General features: G+C 37.7%; 1 protein-coding gene across 2 annotated transcripts in view; it reads left to right on the forward strand.

Moving 5' to 3' along the window:
• Positions 1–1,959: 1,959 nt before the first annotated feature.
• Positions 1,960–22,604, forward strand: part of SAV1 (salvador family WW domain containing protein 1) — a 34,200-nt gene continuing 13,555 nt past the window's right edge. For both annotated transcript variants that reach the window (XM_011999752.1, XM_011999751.1), the window contains exon 1: positions 1,960–2,645. In XM_011999752.1, coding sequence (XP_011855142.1) covers positions 2,207–2,645 — 439 coding nt within the window. In that variant the 5' untranslated portion in view covers positions 1,960–2,206. The remainder of the gene's footprint in view (positions 2,646–22,604) is intronic.

Below are 22,604 nucleotides of genomic sequence, written 5' to 3' on the forward strand. Positions count from 1 at the left end.
TGGGCGGGGGCGCCGGCGGGTCCCCAGGGCTTCTCCTTTGTCGCTGGTCGCTGTGAAATACTGGTTGTGAGATTTTCTTGTGCCTGAAGTGGTATTTGTTGATTGAAAGCCCGTAAGACTAAGAAACTTGGGTTAGCCCCCCGCGCCTAACCGCGCCAAGAGTACCCCCTAAAAATTGAACAGACTTCCTCACCCCGCCTGGCAGAGAGTTGTTGGTTTTGAGTACTGGAAGAGAGACTAGAAAACACTTAAATTGTTTATAACCTAATGAGTAATTAGACAGGGACACTTTTTACTCTTCTGGGTGCGTCCAGATGTGCCTCATGTTTGCAAACATTGTTGGTGTCTCTCGACCGTGCTGTAAGTTGTGCAAACTCTGGGGCAGAATTCCTTAGTCCTGCTGCCGGATGCAGACTTGAGAAGGTGAAAAGCACACCATAGTTCTTGTGGCTGCCACCCAAAGCCTCATCACTCTTACATCCCAGAGCAGAAAGCCAAAAGCCTTTGTATTTGGCTATATTCGTGAGATTCCAAAAAGGCAACTCAAAATGATTTCTATCGTGTTAGAGAAATTCCACCGTCCCCCGCCCCACCCCCGGAAAAGTTTTTTTTTTTTTGGATAGGGTATATCCCACCCTCAACCCCCACCTCCGATCCCCCGCTACTTTTCTTCTTAATTTAAGTGTTTGATTTTTGAGTTGAATCTCTTGGATTTTTAATTATTGTGTGTTCAGGACATTTGTGAGGCATGGAGTTGGTATTTTGGTGCTTATACTGCGCCCTGGGCCCTTTGCGTAAGTTTCCTTCTTGGAAGCTGGTAGTAACCTTGTGACTTAAGTATTACCTCATACTGTAATTGGGAATGCTAGGTTTCTAGTATTTGCCCAAGATCACACAGATGGGAGAGCATGTTCTCCATTATAACCACATTGTCAGCCTTCCAGATTTATAGTAGTACTTGCAATACTTTCAACAAAATATATGTCAGTTGAGCATGTCAGTAACTGGAAACTTGATTTTTAAGTTTTTTTTTTTAACTTGATTTTCAGTCACACATGCTGTTAGGTTTTTGGCTGTTTTTAAGTGGTAGCTTGCTGTTTGCTACAAATAAAGTTTATCAAACATTACTTGAAATCGTGAATCATGTTTGTCACACTTTTTTTATTATTATACTTTAAGTTCTGGGGTACATATGCAGAACATGCAGTTTTGTTCATGTTTGTCACAATTAAGCAAATAACTTTTGATATACTTTGTTTTGTTGTCGTTACATCAAGTGTTGAGCCTTATTTATTCGGATATTTGTTTCTGTCCAGTGTTAGTTTCTGAAGCTTATTAATATGAGTGTCTCCAATATTGTTTACTTAATGAATAATAAGAGGGTCTCCATATTCAGGTTTTTTCTTGTTTTAAAGGTATTTGCTTTCTAACTAGGAATGTCTTAAGCTGTTTTCAAGTTTCGTGTTTAAAAGTACAGTATCCTAAAAGCCATTGTTCTATTATCTACTATTTTGAATTATAATTACATAGTTTCAGGCTTGGTTTTTTTGAGCCAATTCAACATTTGTGTGCCTCTTTGAAATGAGAGCTTTTTATTTTCAATTTTCATACGTAAATTTTTGGCTTTCTAGCTTTTGATTACTGTGCTAGTGCTAGGTAATTCCAAGAGAAGAAAGAGCTACTAATTTTTTAATCTTTAAAGGAATCCACTTTTACATACTTGTGAGTAGCATTAAGTTCTATTTTATTTTTGAAATTGTGTTTGCTTCAAGAAGGATTTTTGGCAGTTTCTAAAATGAAGTGAGAACAACAAAATAAACTACTAGCTTAATTAACTAGAAACTATCAGTTTGTTAGATTGTTTCCTATTATTCATTAATTCATGACCATGTCATTGATGTGTAGTTCACAGATAAGATTATTGGCATTTTATCATATTATGTATGGTAGTATGCAGAATACATTTCATTCTAGCTGAGCTTTTACACATAGCATATTAATGCAAGTTATATAAATTCATTTGATTGGGAAAATATTAACCTTCTTCAGCTTAAAATGCCCAAGTACCGTCCTAAACCAAAATTTAAAATTGTGTTTAAAGTTGACATTTGATTTTGGGGTGGTAGATGTAAATGAACAACTTTCGAAAACTTTTGTTACTTACTGATGAAAGGGTAATTTTATCCTTTGTTTTATTATAGATCTTATGCCTTCTTTCATCCGGCATGGTCCTACAATTCCAAGACGAACTGATATCTGTCTTCCAGATTCAAGCCCTAATGCCTTTTCAACTTCTGGAGATGGAGTAGTTTCAAGAAACCAGAGTTTCCTTAGAACTCCAATTCAGAGAACACCTCATGAAATAATGAGAAGAGAAAGCAACAGATTATCTGCACCTTCTTATCTTGCCAGAAGTCTAGCAGATGTCCCTAGGGAGTATGGTTCTTCTCAGTCGTTTGTAACGGAAGTTAGTTTTGCTGTTGAAAATGGAGACTCTGGTTCCCGATATTATTATTCAGACAATTTTTTTGATGGTCAGAGAAAGCGGCCACTTGGAGATCGTGCACATGAAGAGTACAGATATTATGAATACAACCATGATCTCTTCCAAAGAATGCCACAGAATCAGGGGAGGCATGCTTCAGGTAGCTTAACATTATAAATAATATAGTAGTTTATTGACATGTCTATTAAAAAGATGTTCTTTTCTAGATTTTCTTGGGACGCGAACAAATACTACTAGCGAAATTTTTTCCACTTTGCTAGTTCTGCTTAAGCCTGTGTACAAATAGTTGTTAATCTACACTGAATGGAAGAGTCCTTGTGTCCATTTATTTTATTAACTCCTGTTATATAAACCTGGTACTTATCTCGAGGCTGTCTAGACTCTTAATCCTGTGTGTGACCCTTGAAAACCTAGAGAATTTAATGTCTCCAGTTGGTCTGAATTTAGGTTTAGGTTTGGTAGAATAATGGGAAAGGTAAGTCTTCAGAGACACTTGACAAACTTGGGAAAGGAAAGCAAAATAGGAACAACTGGGCATGCTCAGTGAGACCCTGAGCAACCGCATTACTTCACTAGATCCTGCACTTTTTCTCTGAACAAAAAGTAGTTTAAGAATTATTTCCTGAGTTGATCAGAAAGACTTGTCACATGGTTAATTGTGTGTTGAGCACGTCTTTATTCTTTTTGTAACAGACAAAAAATATTACCATTTAATTTAGGAAAAGAAGGTGCTTTCCGTATCTCCTGACTTGGAAATACTTCTGAAAGGAGCAGAAGAGATTGGAGAAATGTACAGTTCTACTTTATTCCTAAAGTCCTGGTTTTACTAGATAAAATGAAGCGAGATGAAAATTAAACTTTTTTGTCCGATTGTTTTTTCCTACCAAGTTATAGACTTTAAGTTTTGGCAGGATAAAAATAAAATGTGAGACAGATTTACTTTTTGGCTCACATAACTTCAAATAAGGCGACTTAAAAATGGTTTGGAGCATTAGTATTTTGACTGTAGAAAAAAATTATTCATTTAGTATTAACTGTTTATGTGTCTAGCGTTTTCCTTGGGTCTGTTGGTCTCTGCTCTCTGGTACCTTATTTGTCTGGTACCTTATTTGGAGAAACAAAACCAATTTATACACAATGATCACAGAACAATTGTTATACTTCGTGATGCTAACTGTAAGTGCAACAGGGAATCAGAAGAGAGATCGGTATAGGCTGGAATACTTAAAGAGATGATTCATGGAAGAGGTAGGACTTGGACTGGGCCTTAAGTTTGGCCTTTAGATTAACATGGACGAGAAGAAGGACATTTTACGTGGAAAATTGGGAAGAGCACAATGAAAACAGAGTAGGCGTGGTTTAAATCTAAGGAACAGTATAGTTCTGCCTGGTTTGAAGAAATAAGATGTAAGGTCGAGTGGAGATTTGTGGTTCAACAATAGGCTTAGATTTGAGTCAAACAGAAGCTCTTGCACATTTTGAAAGACAAGTGATTTTATGAAAGCAGTGTTTAAAGATTAGTTTTGTGCTAGAATTAAGGGTAGATTCCTAGAGAAAAGAGGATTGCAGGTACCAGTGGATACCAGTGGTAATAGGAAAAGGCAAATCTAGGACTCTTTTGAAGGAAAAATGAGAAGTAGAGTTTAGGAGAAAGCAAATCGCTGAAGTTTTAAAAATAATGTGGAATAGTTGGTAAGAACAACTTATTTTATGAAAGCTGACATCAGAGTCTCACTGGAACATTGAAGAGGAGAGGTTTTCTAGGCATGTGGAAATGCAGTAAGAGGCATGGGTAAGCACCTTTTAGTTTTTAAAAAATTAGGTTAAAGAATTAGCTGCATGCTTGAGTGTTTATTTTGGTTATTTCTGATATGCAGTTCTGAACCTCAGGAATAATTTGTTATCTAACTAAAATAGTAAGTTTAATAGGGAGTTTTTCATTTATATTTTCTTCTAGAATATTAACTGCTTATTATAGGAAATTTGCAAAATGCAGAAACATAAAGGCAAAGTACCTCTCCACCAGAGATCCTCTTAGTATGTTATTTTCTTCATCTTTTTCCATGCCAAATTCTTTTTTTACATGGATGTGATTATACAATATTTTGTACAGTTTTCTGTTCTTTTTACTTGAATGATTTTCTTCATGTTGTATACTTTTTACGAGTGGTTTTAATGACTGCATAATCTTCCATTTGGTGCATATTCAGTGGTTAATGAGAACTTGACCTATACTTAAGAAATTTGGAAAGAGGAAGAAGTGGGACATGCCCAGATTAATGGGACTTGGCCACTAATGGGGTTTGAAGGACAAAGGAGAGGGGAGAGTCAGATAGGATTAGCACAGCACATGACTGCCTAAGAGATGCTCACAAAAATAAATGGCTGAATGAGTGAATGAACCCAGCGGTTATAAATCTGGAGACTTAAGACAGTTTTTGGTAGCTGAGGGAGAATAGAAATAGCTATTTTTACTGTTAATATAGAATATGTGTTATTCTTTGCATTCACCTTTCCCATCTATATTGCAGATGTCACTGATAGCTTGTAATACTTTTCTACCTGAGGTTTAAGTATGTAAATATGAAGAATTGATAACAAGTTAAACTCTTGTTTTGAAAATCTGATTTGCAAAATATAATTGAGGAAATAGTATAAGAACTAAATCTCTACTGATCCTCTCTTAGGAACAATTTGACATAATTTTTGTAAGTTTAAAGACAGACTTTAAAACAACTTTCCAGTCGCAACTTCAAAGTAAAGTACAAGTTAATTGGATACGTTTTCAAATTCAAGTATGTCATTAAAAAAATAAGATTTCAGGCCGGGCACGGTGACTCACGCCTGTAATCCCAGCTCTTTGGGAGGCCTAGGTGGGCGGATCACGAGGTCAGGAGATCAAGACCATCCTGGCTAACCGGTGAAACCCCCTCTCAACTGAAAAAAAAAATACAAAAAATTAGCTGGGCACGGTGGCAGGCGCCTGTAGTCCCAGCTACTCGGGAGGCTGAGGCAGGAGAATGGCGTGAACCCAGGAGGCCGAGCTTGCAGTGAGCCGGGATAGCTCCACTGCACTCCAGCCTGGGTGACAGAGTGAGACTCCATTTCAAAAAAAATATAAATAAATATATTTTAAAAAAATAAATAAGATTTCAAAACACTGATGAAAGAAATTGAAGAGCACAAAAACAAATGGAAAGACATCCCGTGCTCATGGATCAGAAGAATTAACATCATTAAAATGACCATATTGCTCAAAGTAATCTGCAGATTCAGTGCAATCCCTATTAAAGTACCAGTCATTTTTCACAGAAATAAAAGAAAACAATCCTAAAATTTCCACAGAATCAGCAAGGAGCCCAAATACCCAAAGTAGTCCTGAGCAAATGGAACAGAGCTAGAAACATCACACTACCTGTCTTCAAAATCTATTATAAGGCTGTAGTAACCACAATAGCATGGTATTGGTATAGAAAGAGACATATAGACCAATGGAACAAAATAGATAATGCAGAAATAAATCCACATATTTGCAGCCAACTGATTTTTTACAAAAGCACCAAGAATGTACATTGAGAAAAGGACACTCTTCAATAAACAGTGCAGGGAAAATTGGATATCCACATGCAGAAGAATGAAATCTGACCCTGGTCTCACCATATGCAAATTTAACTCAAGACAGATTAAAGACTTAAGACCTGAAATTGTAAAACTGCTAGAAGGAAATGTAGGGGAAACACTTCAGGACATCAATCTAGCAAAGATTTTATGGCTAAGACCTCAAAAGCACAGGCAGCAAAAAGAGAAATAAACATAGGGGACTATGTTAAACTGAAAGACCTCTGCACAGTAAAGGAAACAACAGAATGAAGAGACAACGTATTGAATAGGACAAAGTGTTTGCAAAAGATTCATCCAGCAAGGGACTAATATCCAGAATATGCAAGGAAGCCAACAGAAAAACAATCCCATTAAAAAGTGGGCAAAGGACGTGAATAGACGTTTTTCAAAAGAAGACATACAAATGGCCAAAAGGTATGTGAAAAAAATGTGCAACATCACTAATCATCAAGGAAATGTAAGTCAAAACCACAGTGAGGTATCTTACCCCAGTCAGAATGGCTATTGTTAAAAAGACAAAAAATATATTACTGGTTAGAGTGTGAAGAAAAGGCAACTGTTACAGACTGTTGGTGGGAATGTTGTAATTAGGACAGCCACTATGGAAAGCAGTTTGGAAATTTCTGAGAAAACTAAAAACAGAACTACCATATGATCCAGCAATTCCACTACTAGGTATCTATCTAAAGGAAAAGAAATCAGTATATCAAAGGAATACCTGTACTCCCATGTTTATCATGTCATTTGCAGCAACTTGAATGGAACTGGAGGTCATTATGTTAAGGGAAATCAGGCACAGAAAGACAGGTGTCTCATGTTCTTACTCACATGTGGAAGCGAAACACATTGATTTCATGAGATAGAAAATAGAATGATAGCAGAGGCTGGGAAGAATGGGAGGGGAGGTAAAGAGAGGTAGATTAATGGGTCCAAACATACAGTTAGATGGAATAAGTTCCAAGGTTTGATAGCAGAGTAGGGTGACTACAGTTAACATTTTGAAATAGCTAGAAGAAAGGACTTGAAATGTTCCCAACACATAGAAATGATAAATACTCAAGGTGATGGATACCCTAAATACCCTGATTTGATCATTTCATACTCTGTACATGTAACAAAATATCACATGTACCCCATAAACATGTGCAAATATTATATATCAAAAAAATGCTATAAAACAGTATTACCACCTGACTGGGCTCTTGTGTGGTATCCAAATAGAGCTGAACACTGAGATAGCAGATAATGTAAAGGAGAAACAGTTTAATTTTTGCAAGGCAGCTGAGTAAGGAGGATGGGAAATGTTTCTCGGAGTCATCACTGCAAGACTTCAGAAGCTAGGGTTTTAAACATGATTTGGTAAGCAGGGGGCTAGGGGATGGGGGCTGTTGACTGGTCTGGGATATTGCTGGTAAGTTGGGGAGTTGCAAGACCATGTCAGTTCCATGGTTGAGTTCATGGAACACTGGTCCAGTTGGTGTCAGTTGGTCCACTTGTAAGCAAAGTCTGAAAAATATCTCAAGGACCAGTCTTAGGGTTTACAGTAGTGTTTGTGACTGCCAGTTACTATGGAAAGAAAGCTGGGGAAAAAATGGCAGGTTACTGTTTAAACCTATAGCTTAGCAGAAAAGTTTGCAGAAGGTGAGATCACCAGTGATGAAAGTGGCCTGGCCTCTTTGGCCAGTCCAACTTCTGGAAACCATCAAGGGAGTCTGTGTGATCTAGGATCAGTGTTTTCTTGTTCTTCTCTTCTCTTTTCTTTTTTGAGGCAGAATCTTGCTGTCTTGCCCAGGCTGTAGTGCAGTAGTGTGATCACAGCTCACTGCAGCCTCGACCTCTCGGGCTCAAGCGATCCTCCCACCTCAGCCTCCTGAGTAGCTGGGACTACAGGCATGCACCACCACACCTGGCTAAATTTTTGTGTTTTTAGTAGAGACTGAATTTCACCATGTTACCCAGGCTGGTCAAACTCCCCAGCTCAAGCAATCTGCCTGCCTTGGCCTCCCAAAGTGCTGGGATTACAGGCATGTGCCATAGCATCCAGTCTGGATTATTGTTCTTTAAAAGAAGCAAGCTTGTTAATCTTATGGGCAGCCTGCCCTGGGGCTACCACAGGAAGATAATTATTAGTGACTGCCATTTGTTGAAATGACTATTTGCAAGCAGTCATACATGGAGGTGGAAAAAGAAGGAAAATATTTTATTAAAATTCAGGCCCCTACTGTAATTTTAATCTTGAGGGTGTTTTTAATTTTATGAGGGAGGTTTCAGCAGGAGTCAGCAAGCTACACCCATAGGCCAAATAGACTTGCCTCCTGCAATAAAATAAAGTTTTATTGGAACGTACATACAGTGAAATAAGATTTTATTTCGTGGAATAGCCAAGACCTTGTTTTAATGAGACAGTAGACTTCTGCATTCAAAATCTCCTCCCTGGCTCTTTTATATCAGATTGCGTTAGGCTTAAAGCAGGTTGCAGGTAGTTGAAGAATCTCTCTGGTAATAAGGTATCTCCCCCAACCAAGAAAAACAAATTCTTTACAGCAGTTGATACATTGCTTGAGATACTTCATTTGATAACATTAATTTTTATCAGGGCAAAATAGATTTAATGTTTTACCTTGTAGAAAAAAATACTTTTTTTGAAGGAATCACTTAAGTTGCAGGGAAAGATTAATAACTAATTACATGCCAAACAGAAAAGCCTAATAAGCTTCCTTTTCCAGAAGGCAAAAATCTGAATATGAGACAGTAGCTGAAAGTTTCTTGAATTCACCTTGCGAAGACTTAAAACATACTTTTAGGATTTATGCTGAATAGGGTTCAAGGAATTTGAATGAATAGAAAGGAGAAAGTAACTTTGTAGGAGGATAGGATAGGGATGTGTGATAGATTTATTTTCACAAACATTCAATTTTGATTGTCATAAGCATAAAAAGATTGGAAAATTTGTTTTGTAATGACTTAATGGCAATAGTAATTCCTGTCAATTAGTTATTAGATTTTCAGGAAACACCTTATGTCAAGGGTTAAATTCAGCTTATTGTATTTAGTAGAAGCACAAAAACAAGTTGTGTAATCTCAGAAAGTTTTAGAGCCTAGAAAGTTCTACGTTTAGCTTTAGAACTTTCAGATTAGAAAATTTGACCTTTTATATTCTTGGCCACATACCAGTCACGCACTTACTGTATGTGCCAAAGGAAGGAATCCTGCTGTTAACAGGAAGTCTTTAGTTGGAATACTAAAGGCAGATCAAATTCCTTTGTTTTGCGCTTAAATTTTAGTTCTGTTTTGAAAACATTTTTAAACATTTAAAGATGACTGAAGAAATCAGGATACAAACATCAAACTGAAAAGTGTGGGCTTTATCAAGAAGTACTGGATTTGCAATACTCGGGTAATGTTGTAAATATTTGTGTAACCAGAAACCTTTGAGGAGCGGTTGATAATCTTTAGAGACACCACCTTTTCTGCATTTATTTTGCAGAGGAAGAGAGAAAGCATTTGGTTGGGTTTAATACTTAGATCTCTTTATCAACATCTTGATTTTAACACGCTAATAATGTATAGTATCCATTACTAGGGACCCTGTGGAACTGTATTAGACCTCTAGATCCGTTTTATTCTCTGTAGCCACTACAACATTTGGAAACCGGCCTATTTGAGTTTTATTCATAATGGTGGCTCTCATAAATATCTGCCTGGTTGTATGAGATTAAGTTTTTTGGCACATCTACTGAGAGCTTGGTAGAGAGAGAAAATAATACTTTTATCTGTGTCTTCGACTAAGTCATATGTTGAGTATATGAATGTTTTACTTTATATTAATAGAAGGTGTTTGTGCAGTTAATTCCTGCAAATAGAAGCTGTTTTGAGGATTAATTATAAATCCAGTTTATTACTTTGAAGGACTACTTGAAATTACGGAAAGCTAATTTTGTTTTTGTCACTCAAAAACTGAAGTTCTCATTTTTTCTCACTGATTTGGTTCGAAATTGGTGGCTTGCTTTTTCTTTTGTGGCAGTCCTATTTTTCTTTAAAGAATAAATAACAGTTGATCTTTTGTTGCTAAGATTACATGGTTAGTAATAGGTTTGTCATTTGACCTTATACCACTTGTGTGACCACTGCTAAAATAATTCACTTGAACCTGTTTTCTCATCTGTAAATTGGTGGTAATAGTACGGCAGTTTTGGCTATGAAATAAGACATATGGAAAGGGCTGGGGATAGAATACACATCCATAACTGTTTGCACATATCCTTTGTAAGAGTGAGTGTTTCCCAGCACTTCGGGAGGCTGACACGGGCAGATCACGAGGTCAGGAGTTCAAGACCAGTCTGACCAATATGGTGAAACTACATCTCTACTAAAAATACAAAAGTTATCCGGTCATGGTGGCATGTGCCTGTAATCCCAGCTACTCGGGAGGTTGAGGCAGGAGAATCGCTTGAACCCGGGAACCCGCAGAGTGGAGGGTGCAGTGAGCCAAGATCGCGCCACTGCACTCCAGCCTGGGCAACAGAGCGACACTCCATCTCAAAAAAAAAAAAGAAAAAAGTGAGTGTTTTGTGTTCTGTTCTTTTCTCACATACTTGGTATGTTGGTTATTGAAGTTTGAGCTTTCTGGCGTAACTCATACTGGAGGAATGATGTGTTAGAGCTTGACATAGCTTTTTTATTTTTATTTTTTATTTTTTAGTCTGCTAGATCTGTTTTATTGCTAGTAATGCTTTATGCTTTAGAACAGTGGTTTGCATTATTTTGTACTATACATTTATCTGAATAGATTTTATAAAATTATCCCAAATAATAATTTGAAAAAAATATATCACACATTGCGCTTTCAGAAAGTACAGCTGGGGCCGGGTGCGGTGGCTCACGCCTGTAATCCCAGCACTTTGGGAGGCTGAGATGGGCGGATCATGAGGTCAGGAGATTGAGACCATCCTGGCTAACACAGTGAAACCCCATCTCTACTAAAAATACAAAAAATTAGCCGGGCATGGTGGCGAGCACCTGTAGTCCCAGCTACTCCGGAGCTGAGGCAGGAGAATGGCGTGAACCCGGGAGGTGGAACTTGCAGTGAGCGGAGATCACACCACTGCACTCCAGTCTGGGCGACAGAGCGAGACTATCTGAAAAGCAAAAAGTACAGCTGGGGTATGTTTTGAAATTATTAATATCTCTAAAGAAGTTTAGGAATCATGGCTTTACAGGGCATTGGGGTTTTTTAATAGCGTTGGTAAAGCTGATGTGCCTATTTGCAACTTTCTGGGTACTTCATGGCTCCTTTATCAAATTGTCAGGCTTTAAAAATGAGAGTTTTTACAGAGAGGTCTTTGTGCTTCCTCTAAATATGAATTACAAATTTATGGTTCAGATATGGCTTTTGGTACCTAATGTTATTTAAATGTAAAAGTACATGTGGTTCTAGATTTAGGCAAGTTCAGTACGTATGTGGAAATACGGGTTTTCTTAGTAGATGAAGTTGCCACAAACTTTTAATACTCTCTAAACCTGTATAGTTTTTGTTTTTGTTTTTCTTTTTGAGATGGAGTTTCACTCTTGTTGCCCAGGCTGGAGTGCAATGGCACGATCTCGGCTCACCACAACCTCCGCCTCCCAGGTTCAAGTAATTTTCCTGCCTCAGCCTCCCGAGTAGGTGGAATTACAAGCATGCGCCACCATGCCTGGCTAATTTTGTATTTTTAGTAGAGACCGGGTTTCTCCATGTTGGTCAGGCTGATCTCAAACTCCTGACCTCAGGTGATCCGCCCACCTCGGCCTCCCACTGCTGGGATTACAGACGTGAGCTACCGCACCCGGCCCCTGTATTGTTTTTAATTACTATAAAAGCTTTTGTTTTTAGTCCGGGCGCAGCGCCTGTAATCCTAACCAACACGGTGAAACCCTGTCTCTACTAAAAATACAAAAAGTAGCCAGGCATGGTGGCAGGTGCCTGTAATCCCAGCTACTCGGGAAGCTGAGGCAGGAGAATCGCTTGAACCTGGGAGGTAGAGGTTGCAGTGAGCCGAGATTGCACCATTGCACTTTAGCCTGGGCGACGAGGCTAGACTCCGTCTCAAAAAAAAAAAAAAAAAAGGCAGCTTTTGTTTTTAATAATGCAGTATTTAGAAATTTATTTCTATTATGTGGTTCCTGAGGGAAGCTCTGTTAGCTAAAATATTATGGCTTTTATAAATAAATATAAATACACTAAATTGACTATGCATTAAAAAAAATTGTTACGTTGCTATGCTTGGTTTTGGCGGTAAAGCATTTTTAACATAATGAACATATTAGAGTGTAAAGTAATTGTGTGTTTCTACGATGTGATATTAGTCATTTGCTGTGTACATGTGTTTCATACATTGGCTTTTCTGTTTATTTTCTCTTTAAGTACTGAAGTTGCTTAAACTATATATATTAAACCTTCATTTGCAGTTTAATAGAAGCCTAAGGTCAGTTTCACCAAAAGGCTTGTTTTGTTCTGTTTTATTGTCACCATCTTTTAAAAAATTACATATTAGCTTTCTTTTTCAAAGGGTACTGAACAACGGTGACCTTTAGTCTGTTTTTGTTCTTGCATCCTTTTTGCCAGAATACTTCATAGATAATGTTGTGTACTTTCTATCGCATAGGTTCCAGTGACGTATAATGATGGATTTGTCTGTGATGTTAAGATGCAGCCATGGGTACAGATGTCAGCTTAATTCATCCATCATGGAGTTCTCCATAAGCCTTTTATCTATTACTGGTTTTTGGCAGCCATTAATGATAAGTGGCTATCACTATTACAGGCATACTTCATTTTATTATGCTTTGCTCTATTGTGTTTTGCAGATAACTGTGTTTTTTACAAATTGAAGGTTTGTGGCAGTCCAACAGCACATGCTCATTTCATGTCTTTGTCACATCTTGGTGATTCTCACAATATTTCAGACTTTTTCATTTCTGCCTGTTTTGGTGATCTGTGATCAGTGATTGCTGATGTTACGATTGTAATTGTTTTGGGGCATCACAAGGAATTGCACTCATGTGCAAACTAAACTAAAATAAGTGGAGTCTGATGATGTGACTAAATTGTTCTGGTCTCATGATAAAACTTGAACAGATGAGTTGCTTCTTATGGATGAGCTTTCTAAGAAAGTGGTTTCTTGAAATAGAATATACTCTTGGTGAAGAAGCTGTAAATATTGTTGAAATGACTAATGATTTAGGATATTAAAGAAGTTTAGTTGATAAAGTAGCAGTGGAATTTGAGAGAATCGATGCCAATTTGAAAGAAATGCTACTGTGGGTAAAATGCTATCAGACAGCATCACATGCTACAGAAAAATCTTTCACGAAAGGAAAAGTCCATTGATGGAGCAAATTTCATTGTTGTCTTACTTTAAGAAATTGCCAGAGCTACCCCAGCCTTCAAACACCACCAGCCTAATCTGTCAGCAGCCATCAGTATGGAGACGGGACCCTCCACTGGCAAAAAGATGCTGTGAACTCACTAAAGGCTCAGACAATCATTTGCATTTTTTTAGCAATAAAATTTTTTTATTAAGACCTGTACTTTTTTTAATGATATAATGCTATTGCACCCTTAATAGACTACAGTATATTGTAAAAGATAACTTTTTATTTTTTTGAGACAGAGTTTCGCTCTGTTGCCAGGTTGGAGTGCAGTGGTGCAATCTCGGCTCACTGCCACCCCCACTTCCCAGGTTCAAGCGATTCTCCTGCCCCCGCCTCCCGAGTAGCTGGGACTACAGGTGTGCGCCACCAGGCCCAGCTAATTTTTGTATTTTTAGTAGAGACACAGTTTCACCATGTTGGCCAGGATGGTCTCGATCTCTTGACCTCGTCATCCACCTGCCTTGGCCTCCCAGACTGCTGGGATTACAGGTGTGAGCCACCGCGCCCAGCTGTAAAGATAACTTATATTCACTGGGAAACAAAATAATTCGTATAACTCACTTTATTGCTATATTCACTTTATTGCAGTAATCTGGAACCAAACCTGAAATGTCTCCAAAGTATGTCTGTATTTCATTAAGTGTTGCAAATTGTGACACTTGAATTCTGTCATTTCTTCTTTATTAGTTGGAATATTATAGTTAAGGACTTTATCAATTATTTGGTTGCTGTTCATATAGGAAAGAAGGGTTAAATGTTAGATCTTTTTCTTTGTTTGCTATTTCAAAATAATGAGTTGATACCCTGGCCACGTACAGAAGTAACCATGAACTCATGGATTTTTAACGCCAAGCTTTATTTGGATTTTATCATTTTTTAATTAATGTTCATTTTCTGTTCTAGGATTCATTCCAGATGTACTGCATTGCATTTAATTGTCGTTTGTCTTTAGTCTTTAATCTATGCTAGTTTCTCAGTCTTTTGTTTTTTATGACTTTGACAGTTTTGAGGAGTACAAAATGTTTTGTAGATTGTACCTCAATTTCAATTCTTTTTTTTTTTTTCAATTTCTTTTTTTTAGACGTTGTCTCCCTCTGTCACCCAGGCTGGAGTGCAGTCACGCAATCTTGGCTCACTGCAACTTCCACCTCCCAGGTTCAAGCAGTTCTCCTCCTGAATAGCTGGGATCACCGCCACGTGCCACCACACCTGGCTAATTTTTGTATATTGAGTAGAGATGGGGTTTCGCCATGTTGCCAGGCTGGTCTTGAACTCTTGACCTCAGGTGATCCACCCGCCTTGGCCTCCCAAAGTGTTGGGATTATAGGCGTGAGCCACTGTGCCCCACCTTTTTTTTCAATTTCAAAAGTCTGATGTTTTTCTCATGTTCCATATTATCGTGTATTTCCTCTGACCCAGAAGCCATTTCTCCAAGATGAACTGGTGGATTTTAAGATTTTTAAGACTTAGTTTTAATTATTGGTGTGGTATTCCTTTTGATGTTTAAATTGCTGTTTCTTTGATGGCAGGAGCCCCTTCAATGTTGGTTCCTTTTTATTTCTCTTTGCTTTCTAATGTGACTAGATATTCCAGGCTCATCTTGTGCATTTTCTGCCTCAGTCCTGTACTCAACCATTTATCTAAGGATCCCTGGTTCCTTTCGATGGGGAAGTAGTATTCAGGGATTGCACGCTTGTGCTCGTTGCTATTTGGTGGATTCATGCTTGTAGACCTTTTCAGTGGACATATCTAGGAAATATGTTTTGTTGTTTTCTGGAAATAGAAATTCATTATGAGTTCATACTGTTTGCAGTTTAAGATTTCCACGTTTTTACTTTCTGCTTTTTAAAAAGTTTAATTGTGATAAAATACACATAACAAAATTTACCATCTTAACTATTTTTAAGTGTACAGTTTGGTGGCAGTAAGTACATTCACATTGAGCTACCTTCTTTTTGCCTTAGGTTTTTATTTTTTTCTCATACTGAAAATCTTGGTTCCTGTTGACAATTATATAACTATTCATTTGCTTTATCTGTAGCATAACTAGCTTTAAAAATACTGTCATCGACAATGTGATTACTGAATAAAACAGAAGATTTCTTTGTAGTTTATTTTTAAAATTTAGGATATTTCCTGATGAGGAAGTACAATTTATTGTGTTGAAAATTCTCTTTGGGCCGGGCACAGGGGTGCATGCCTGTAATCCCAGCACACTAGGAGACCATGATGGGAGGAATGCTTGAGTCTAAGGGTTTTGAGACCAGTCTGGGTGACATAGCGAGACCCTGTCTTTACAAAAAATAATAAAAAAAAGTTAGCCAGGTTTGGTGGTGCATGCCCATAGTCACACCTACTTGGGAGGTTGAGGTGGGAGGATTGCTTGAGCCCAGGAGGTTGAGGCTGCAGTGAGCCATAATTATGCCACTGCATTCCAGCCTGGGTGACAGAGTGAGACCCTGTCTCAAAAATAAATAACAATAAATAAGTAAATAAAATTCACTTTGAATAATTTTTCTGAAGTATGCTTTAGCTGCTTCATGCACTCTTAGATTCATTTGCTTCATTTTGTTTTCACTTTTAGGGATTGCTTTTTCTAAATTTTGATTTAATTTTGTTTGGAAGTTACATAGGATATTTAAAAGGTTGCAAAATCAAAACAATAAAACAGAGTACATTTAGAAAATTAATTCTATCCCTATCCTCTTCCACCCCATTTCCTTCCTCCCCCTGTAAATACCCAATTTTATTTTATTTTATTTTATTTATTTTTATTTTTTGAGATGGAGTCTCGTGCTGTCGCCCAGGCTGGAGTGCAGTGGCCGGATCTCAGCTCACTGCAAGCTCCGCCTCCCAGGTTTACGCCATTCTCCTGCCTCAGCCTCCCGAGTAGCTGGGACTACAGGCGCCCGCCACCTCGCCCGGCTATTTTTTTGTATTTTTTAGTAGAGACGGGGTTTCACTGTGTTAGCCAGGATGGTCTCGATCTCCTGACCTCGTGATCCGCCCGTCTCGGCCTCCCAAAGTGCTGGGATTACAGGCTTGAGCCACCGCGCCCGGCCAATACCCAATTTTATTAATTTTTGTTACGTACTTCATTGCAACATTTTATGAAAATAAATATAAATATATATAATATGTATTCATATTCTTCTCTTTCATGTATATTGTGTTAGGTTTCTGTAGCTGTAAAACACATTACTCCCAAACTCATTGGCATAAAACAATAAACATTTATTATCATAGTTTCTGTGGGTCAGGATTTTGGAAGTGGCTTAGCCAGGTCATTCTGACCTTCAGGATCTCTCATGAAGTTGTAGTCCACACACATATCAGCTGAGGCTGCAATTATCTGAAGGCTTTGCTCAGGCTGAAAGATCCATTTCTTTCTTTTTTTGGAGACGGAATCTCTCCCTGTCACTCACGCTTGAGTGCAGTGACGCACTCTCGGCTCACTGCAACCTCCATCTCCCAGGTTCAAGCGTTCTCCTGCCTCAGCCTCCTGAGTAGCTGGGACTACAGGCATGTGCCACCACACCCGCTAATTATTTGTAATTTTAGTAGAGATAGGGTTTTGCCATCTTTGCCAGGCTGGTCTCAAACTTCTGACATCAGGTGGTCCACCCACCTTGACCTCCCAAAGTGCTGGTATTACAGGTGTGAGCCACTGCACCCGGCCAAAAGATCCACTTCTAAGTACACTCACAAGGCTGTTAGCAGGAGGCTTCAGTTCTGGCTGGAGGCCTCAATTCCTCACTCATGGGCTTCTCATGATATGGTATCTGGTTTCCCCCAGAGTGAGTGATGAGAGAGCAAGTACACTTGACCAGGGCAGAAGCTGCAGGGTTGTTTATATCCTCATCTCAGAAGTCACACACCATCCTTTCTGCCATGAACTATTGGTCACACAGACAAGGGTGTGAATACCAGGAGGACAGGGATAATTGGGGCCCAGGGCCACCTTACTGGCTGGCTACTACATATATATGTGTGTGTGTGTGTGTGTGTATATATATGTATATATATAGTGGTGTACTGTCCAGATTCTTTTTTCACTTAATACATCCTGAATATTATTCCAGGGCAATAAAGAGAAATCATCTTCATTCATGTTTACAGCTATATAATCTAGTACTCTGTTCTGTGCGTGTAATAGTGTAATCATCCAGTTTGCTATTGGACATTTGGTTGATTTCTAGCCTTTTGCTACTACAGATGTTGCTGCAGTGACTAGCCTTATGCATATGCATTGTATGTTGTATTTAAATAAAAACTGTTTCTTAAACCACATGCCAATAACCTGTATTTATCCATACACTTACATATTCTTCTTTAGAATCTGAGTTTGAATTGAAGCATTTACCTTAATTTTAAAGTTTCTTCTAAATTACCTTTTGTCACTGGGGTCTGTTTCATTTGCCTTTCCTTAAAGGTAAACTTGGTGTTTTCATTTTGCCTTAGTTTCCAGCCAACTGTAATTTTAAAAGCTCTTCAGAGTCGGCTGGGAACTTTTGACTAGTAGATGTTTTGCTCTGGCATGGTACTCCTTCGCACCTCAATGGTCACCCAGTCTTTCTTATTTTGACCATTCTGAGATATTCTAAATTTGGCAGTTAGGGCCTTGAGTTGACTGGCAGTCTTCTGTTAACACACTAACTTTTCATTTAAATGCTGTATCCTTGTACCTTTAAGGGACAGGGATTCAAATTTACATTAAAATTTTGTCTGGGGTGCAACCATTACAAATAATGAGGATTAATAATAGCATGAACCATATACTGTCTTCCTAAGACTGTGTTAGAACATATCTAGCAATGATAATATATCTATATTTGCTGCCTAGTGGCTAACAAATTTACTCTCTTGTGATAAACACCTTCGTTTCAGAACTAGTAAAATGTGGGAGTGAAAGAGGCAAAATAAGTCCAAAAATCAAGGAAAATATTTATGCAGTTTCTGTCTCATTGATGTGTGTATCTCCTCCACTAATACCACGTTGTCTTTATTACTGCAGCTTATTTATTTAACACTTACTATGTGCTTTATTCTGTAGACACTGTTATGGAGACAGGAGATATATCTGTGAACAAAACAAAGATTCCTGTCCTAAGAATCTTCTTTGTGGGATTCTTGTAGGTTAATAAACAAACTAAAATTATAAAAAATGTAAAACGGTAAGTAGAAGCTCGGCAGATGTAGATTGCCGTAGTAAGAATAAGCTTCATTGAGACATTTGAGAAGAGGCTTGAAGAGGGTGAGAGTGAGCCAAGAGGATATCTGAAGGAAGAATATTCTAGGGAGAATAAACAGCCAGTGCCTGCCATGTTTGAGAATAGCATCCAGGAGGTGAGTGTGGCTGGAACAGAGTGATCTAGGGGTTAAAAAAAAATAGCAGCTTAAGTCAGAGAAGAAATGGAGGTCTGATCATCAGTAAGGCTTCATATTGAAAGTTATACAGGAGATAACTTTCATCAAGTAATGAGACAGTGAAGATAACTTGTACCAAATGTCAAGGAAAAACTTACTGAGCTCAGCCAGTATCACCAACCTGTAGTGAACCAAATAAATACTTCTTGTTTTAAGCCACTGAGTTTGGGGTGATGTTTTATACATATGCTATTAGTATTCTTGTGTGAGAATAAAATTATGCAGCCAGATTATTCTTTTAAAAAGTATAGTAAATTTAACTTTTTTCAAGTTACACAGTTCTTAGTATTAACATATGTATAGATTTCATGTAATGCCTGTGTAATGAGAATATAGAACATTTCAAACACCCTCCAAAATTCCCTTATGTTGTCCTCTTGTAGTCAACTCCTGTCCCTCACCCCCAGTTCCTAGCAATCACTGTTTTCTGTCCTAGTAGTTTTGCCTTTGCAAGAATGTCATAAAAATGGAATCATACAGTTTGTAGCCACTTGAGACTGGATGCTTTCCCTCAGCATGATACTTCTGAGATTCATCTTTGAGATTCTTGCATGTACCAATAATTAGTTCCATTTTACTCCGGAGTAGATTTCACTGTACAGTTGCACCAAAGTTTGTTTATCCATTCTGTTGAAGGACATGTATCGTTTCCACTTTGGGGCAAATATGAACGCAATCATTGTAAATATCCACAAATAGGATTTTGTGTGAATATGACTTCTCATTTCTCTAGGTAAATATTTGAGAATGGGATTGCTGTAGCATATGAAAAGCATATATTTAACTTTATAAGAAATTACTAAACTTGACTAAGAAATTATAAGAAATTACTAAGAGTGACTGTAGCATTTTGCGTCCGCACCAGCAGTGTATGGGCACTGCAGTTGTTCTGTATCCAACTTGTATTGTCAGGGTTTTTTTTGTTTTGTTTTGTTTTGTTTTTTGGCCATTTTCATAGATGTGTATTGTCATTTCATTATGGTTTTAATTTGCATTTCTCTCATGGCTAATTATGATCCTGAGCATTTTTTCATATGCTATTTACTGTCAATATGTTGTCTTCGGTGAAGTGCCTGTTAAAAGTTCTTACCCCCCCGCCCTTTTTTTTTTAACTGGGTCATTTTCTTTTCTTCTTCTGTTTTTGTTTTGAGAGAAGGGGTTTCACTCTGTTGCACAGACCGGAGAGTAGTAGCTGTTCACAGGCATGATGATAGTGTGCTACAGACCTGAAGTCTTGGGCTCAAGTAACCCTCCTCCTCAGCTTCCTGAGTAGGTTGAACTACAGGTGCGTGTCACTGCACCAGGCTCAGGGTTGTTTTCTTACTGTTGAGTTTTGGGAGTTCTTTGTATATTCTACGTCAAAGTTTTTGGCTAATAATGTGATTTGCAAATGTTTTCTCCCAGTTTACAGCTTGATTTTCTTTCTCATAGTGTCTTTCACAAGTGTTTTTAATCTTGACAGAGTTCAATTTAATCAGTTTTTTTTCTTTATGAGTTGAACTTTCAGCATCATGGTAAAAAAAAAGTACTCTTTGTCTAAACTAAACTCATGAAATTTTATTCTGTTTTTTTCTTGTAAAAACGTTATAGTTTTACATTTAGATATATGATCTATTTTGAGTTAATTTGTATATAAGGTGGGAGGTATAGGTTGTGATGAGGTTTTTTGCATATGGATGTCCAGTTATTGCAACGTCATTTGTTGCAACGTCATTCCCCACTATTGCCCTTTCACCTTTATCAAAAATCAGTTGACCATGTCTGTGTGGGTGTGCTTCTGGATTCTCTGTTTGGTTCCATTTATCTATTTGTCTGTTCTTCTGACAGTACCACACTGTCTTGACTACTGTAGCTTTATAGTAAGCCTTAAAAATCAGGTAGTGTGAGTCCTTCAACTTTATCTCTTTTTCAAAAAAATCGTTTTGGCTTCTGTAGTTCTTTTGCCTTTCAGTATACATTTTAAAATCTGTTTGTCTAATAACTATCTGTATCTACAAAAACTCCATGGAATTTTTTTTATTTTTTATTTTTTTATTTTATTTTTTTTTGAGATGGAGTTTCACTCTTATTGCCCAGGATGGAGTGCAATGGCGTGTCCTCGGCTCACCGCAACCTCTGTTTCCGAGTTCAAGCGATTCTCCTGCCCCAGCCTCCTGAGTAGCTGGGATTACAGGTGCCCCCCACCACGTCTGGCTAATTTTTGTGTTTTTAGTAGAGACAGGGTTTCACCATGTTGGTCAGCCTGGTCTCAAACTCCGGACCTCTGGTGATCCGCTCACCTCAGGCTCCCAAAGTGCTGGGATTACAGGTGTGAGCCACCATGCCCAGCCGGAATTTTTATTGGAATGACAGTAGTCTCCCTTTATCCATGGTTTTGCTTTCCACAGTTTCAGTTACCTCTGCAACTGCAGTCTGAAAATAGATGAATATGGTACAATAAGATCTTTCGAGAGAGGGAGAGAGATCACATTCACCCAATTTTTATTATAATGTAGTAATTGTTCGATTTTGTTGCTGTTCATCCCTTACTGTGCCTAATTTATAGGTTAAACTTCATCATAGAATCGTGTGTATAGGAAAAAACATAGCATACACAGGGTTATGTACTATCTGCAGTTTCAGGCATCTACGGGGAGTCTTGGAATGGATCCCCCCATGGATAAGGGGGGACTACTGTAAAGATGATTTCAGGAGAATTGACATCTTAACTTTATGTTGAATTTTTCAGTCTATTAATGTGATAGGTTTTTTATTTCTTTCATCAGTGTTTTATAGTTTTTAGCATATGGATCCTGCACAATTTTTTGGAGCTATTATAAATGATATTATCTCAATAACTTGTTTCCAGTTGCTTGTTAATATATAAATATTTAATTAATTTTTGTATGTTGACCTTACACCCGGCTACCTTAAGCTTACTTAAGAATTCTAGGGCACAGCCAGATTACTTTTAAGAATTTATAACTGAAACTGGTTTTACAAGTTCATTTTTGCATTTTTTTTAAGATGAAATGTCAAATCTTTAATCGGGAAATTTTCTTTTTCCCACTTTTCTTTTGGCAGAATACATACTTAAGTAGCTTTACTACTACAGGCTGATTGTCCCTCACCCCAAAATGCTTAAGACCAGCAGTGTTTGAGATTTGGGATTTTTTTTTTTATTTTGGAATATTTGTATATACATAATGAGATATCACGGGAAGAAATCCCAAGTCTGAACATGAAATTCATTTATGTTTCGTATATACCTTCTACACATAGCCTGAAGGTAATTTTATATAATATTTTAAATAATTTTGTGCATAAAACAAAGTTTGGACTGAATTTTGACTATGACTCATTACATAAGGTCAGGTGTGGAATTTTCTACTTGTGGCAACATGTCAGCTCTCAAAAAGTTTTGGATTTTGGAACATTTCAAATTTCAGATTTTTGGATTAGGGATGCTCAACCTGTAGTTAAATGTTTATATGGCCTGTTGATGGAAGCATCAGCCAGAAACCCTCCACAATTTCAAAGTCTAGTTCCTCCCCATTTTTATAATTAATTAGTAGTAATACTGACTAGTTTTATGAAAACCATCATAATGGACATAATCATGAATTTAAATAGAAGAGTACAATCAGGATAGTTAATG

The sequence above is a fragment of the Mandrillus leucophaeus genome, unplaced genomic scaffold (assembly GCF_000951045.1).
Source record: "Mandrillus leucophaeus isolate KB7577 unplaced genomic scaffold, Mleu.le_1.0 Scaffold60, whole genome shotgun sequence".
Taxonomy (NCBI): domain Eukaryota; kingdom Metazoa; phylum Chordata; class Mammalia; order Primates; family Cercopithecidae; genus Mandrillus; species Mandrillus leucophaeus.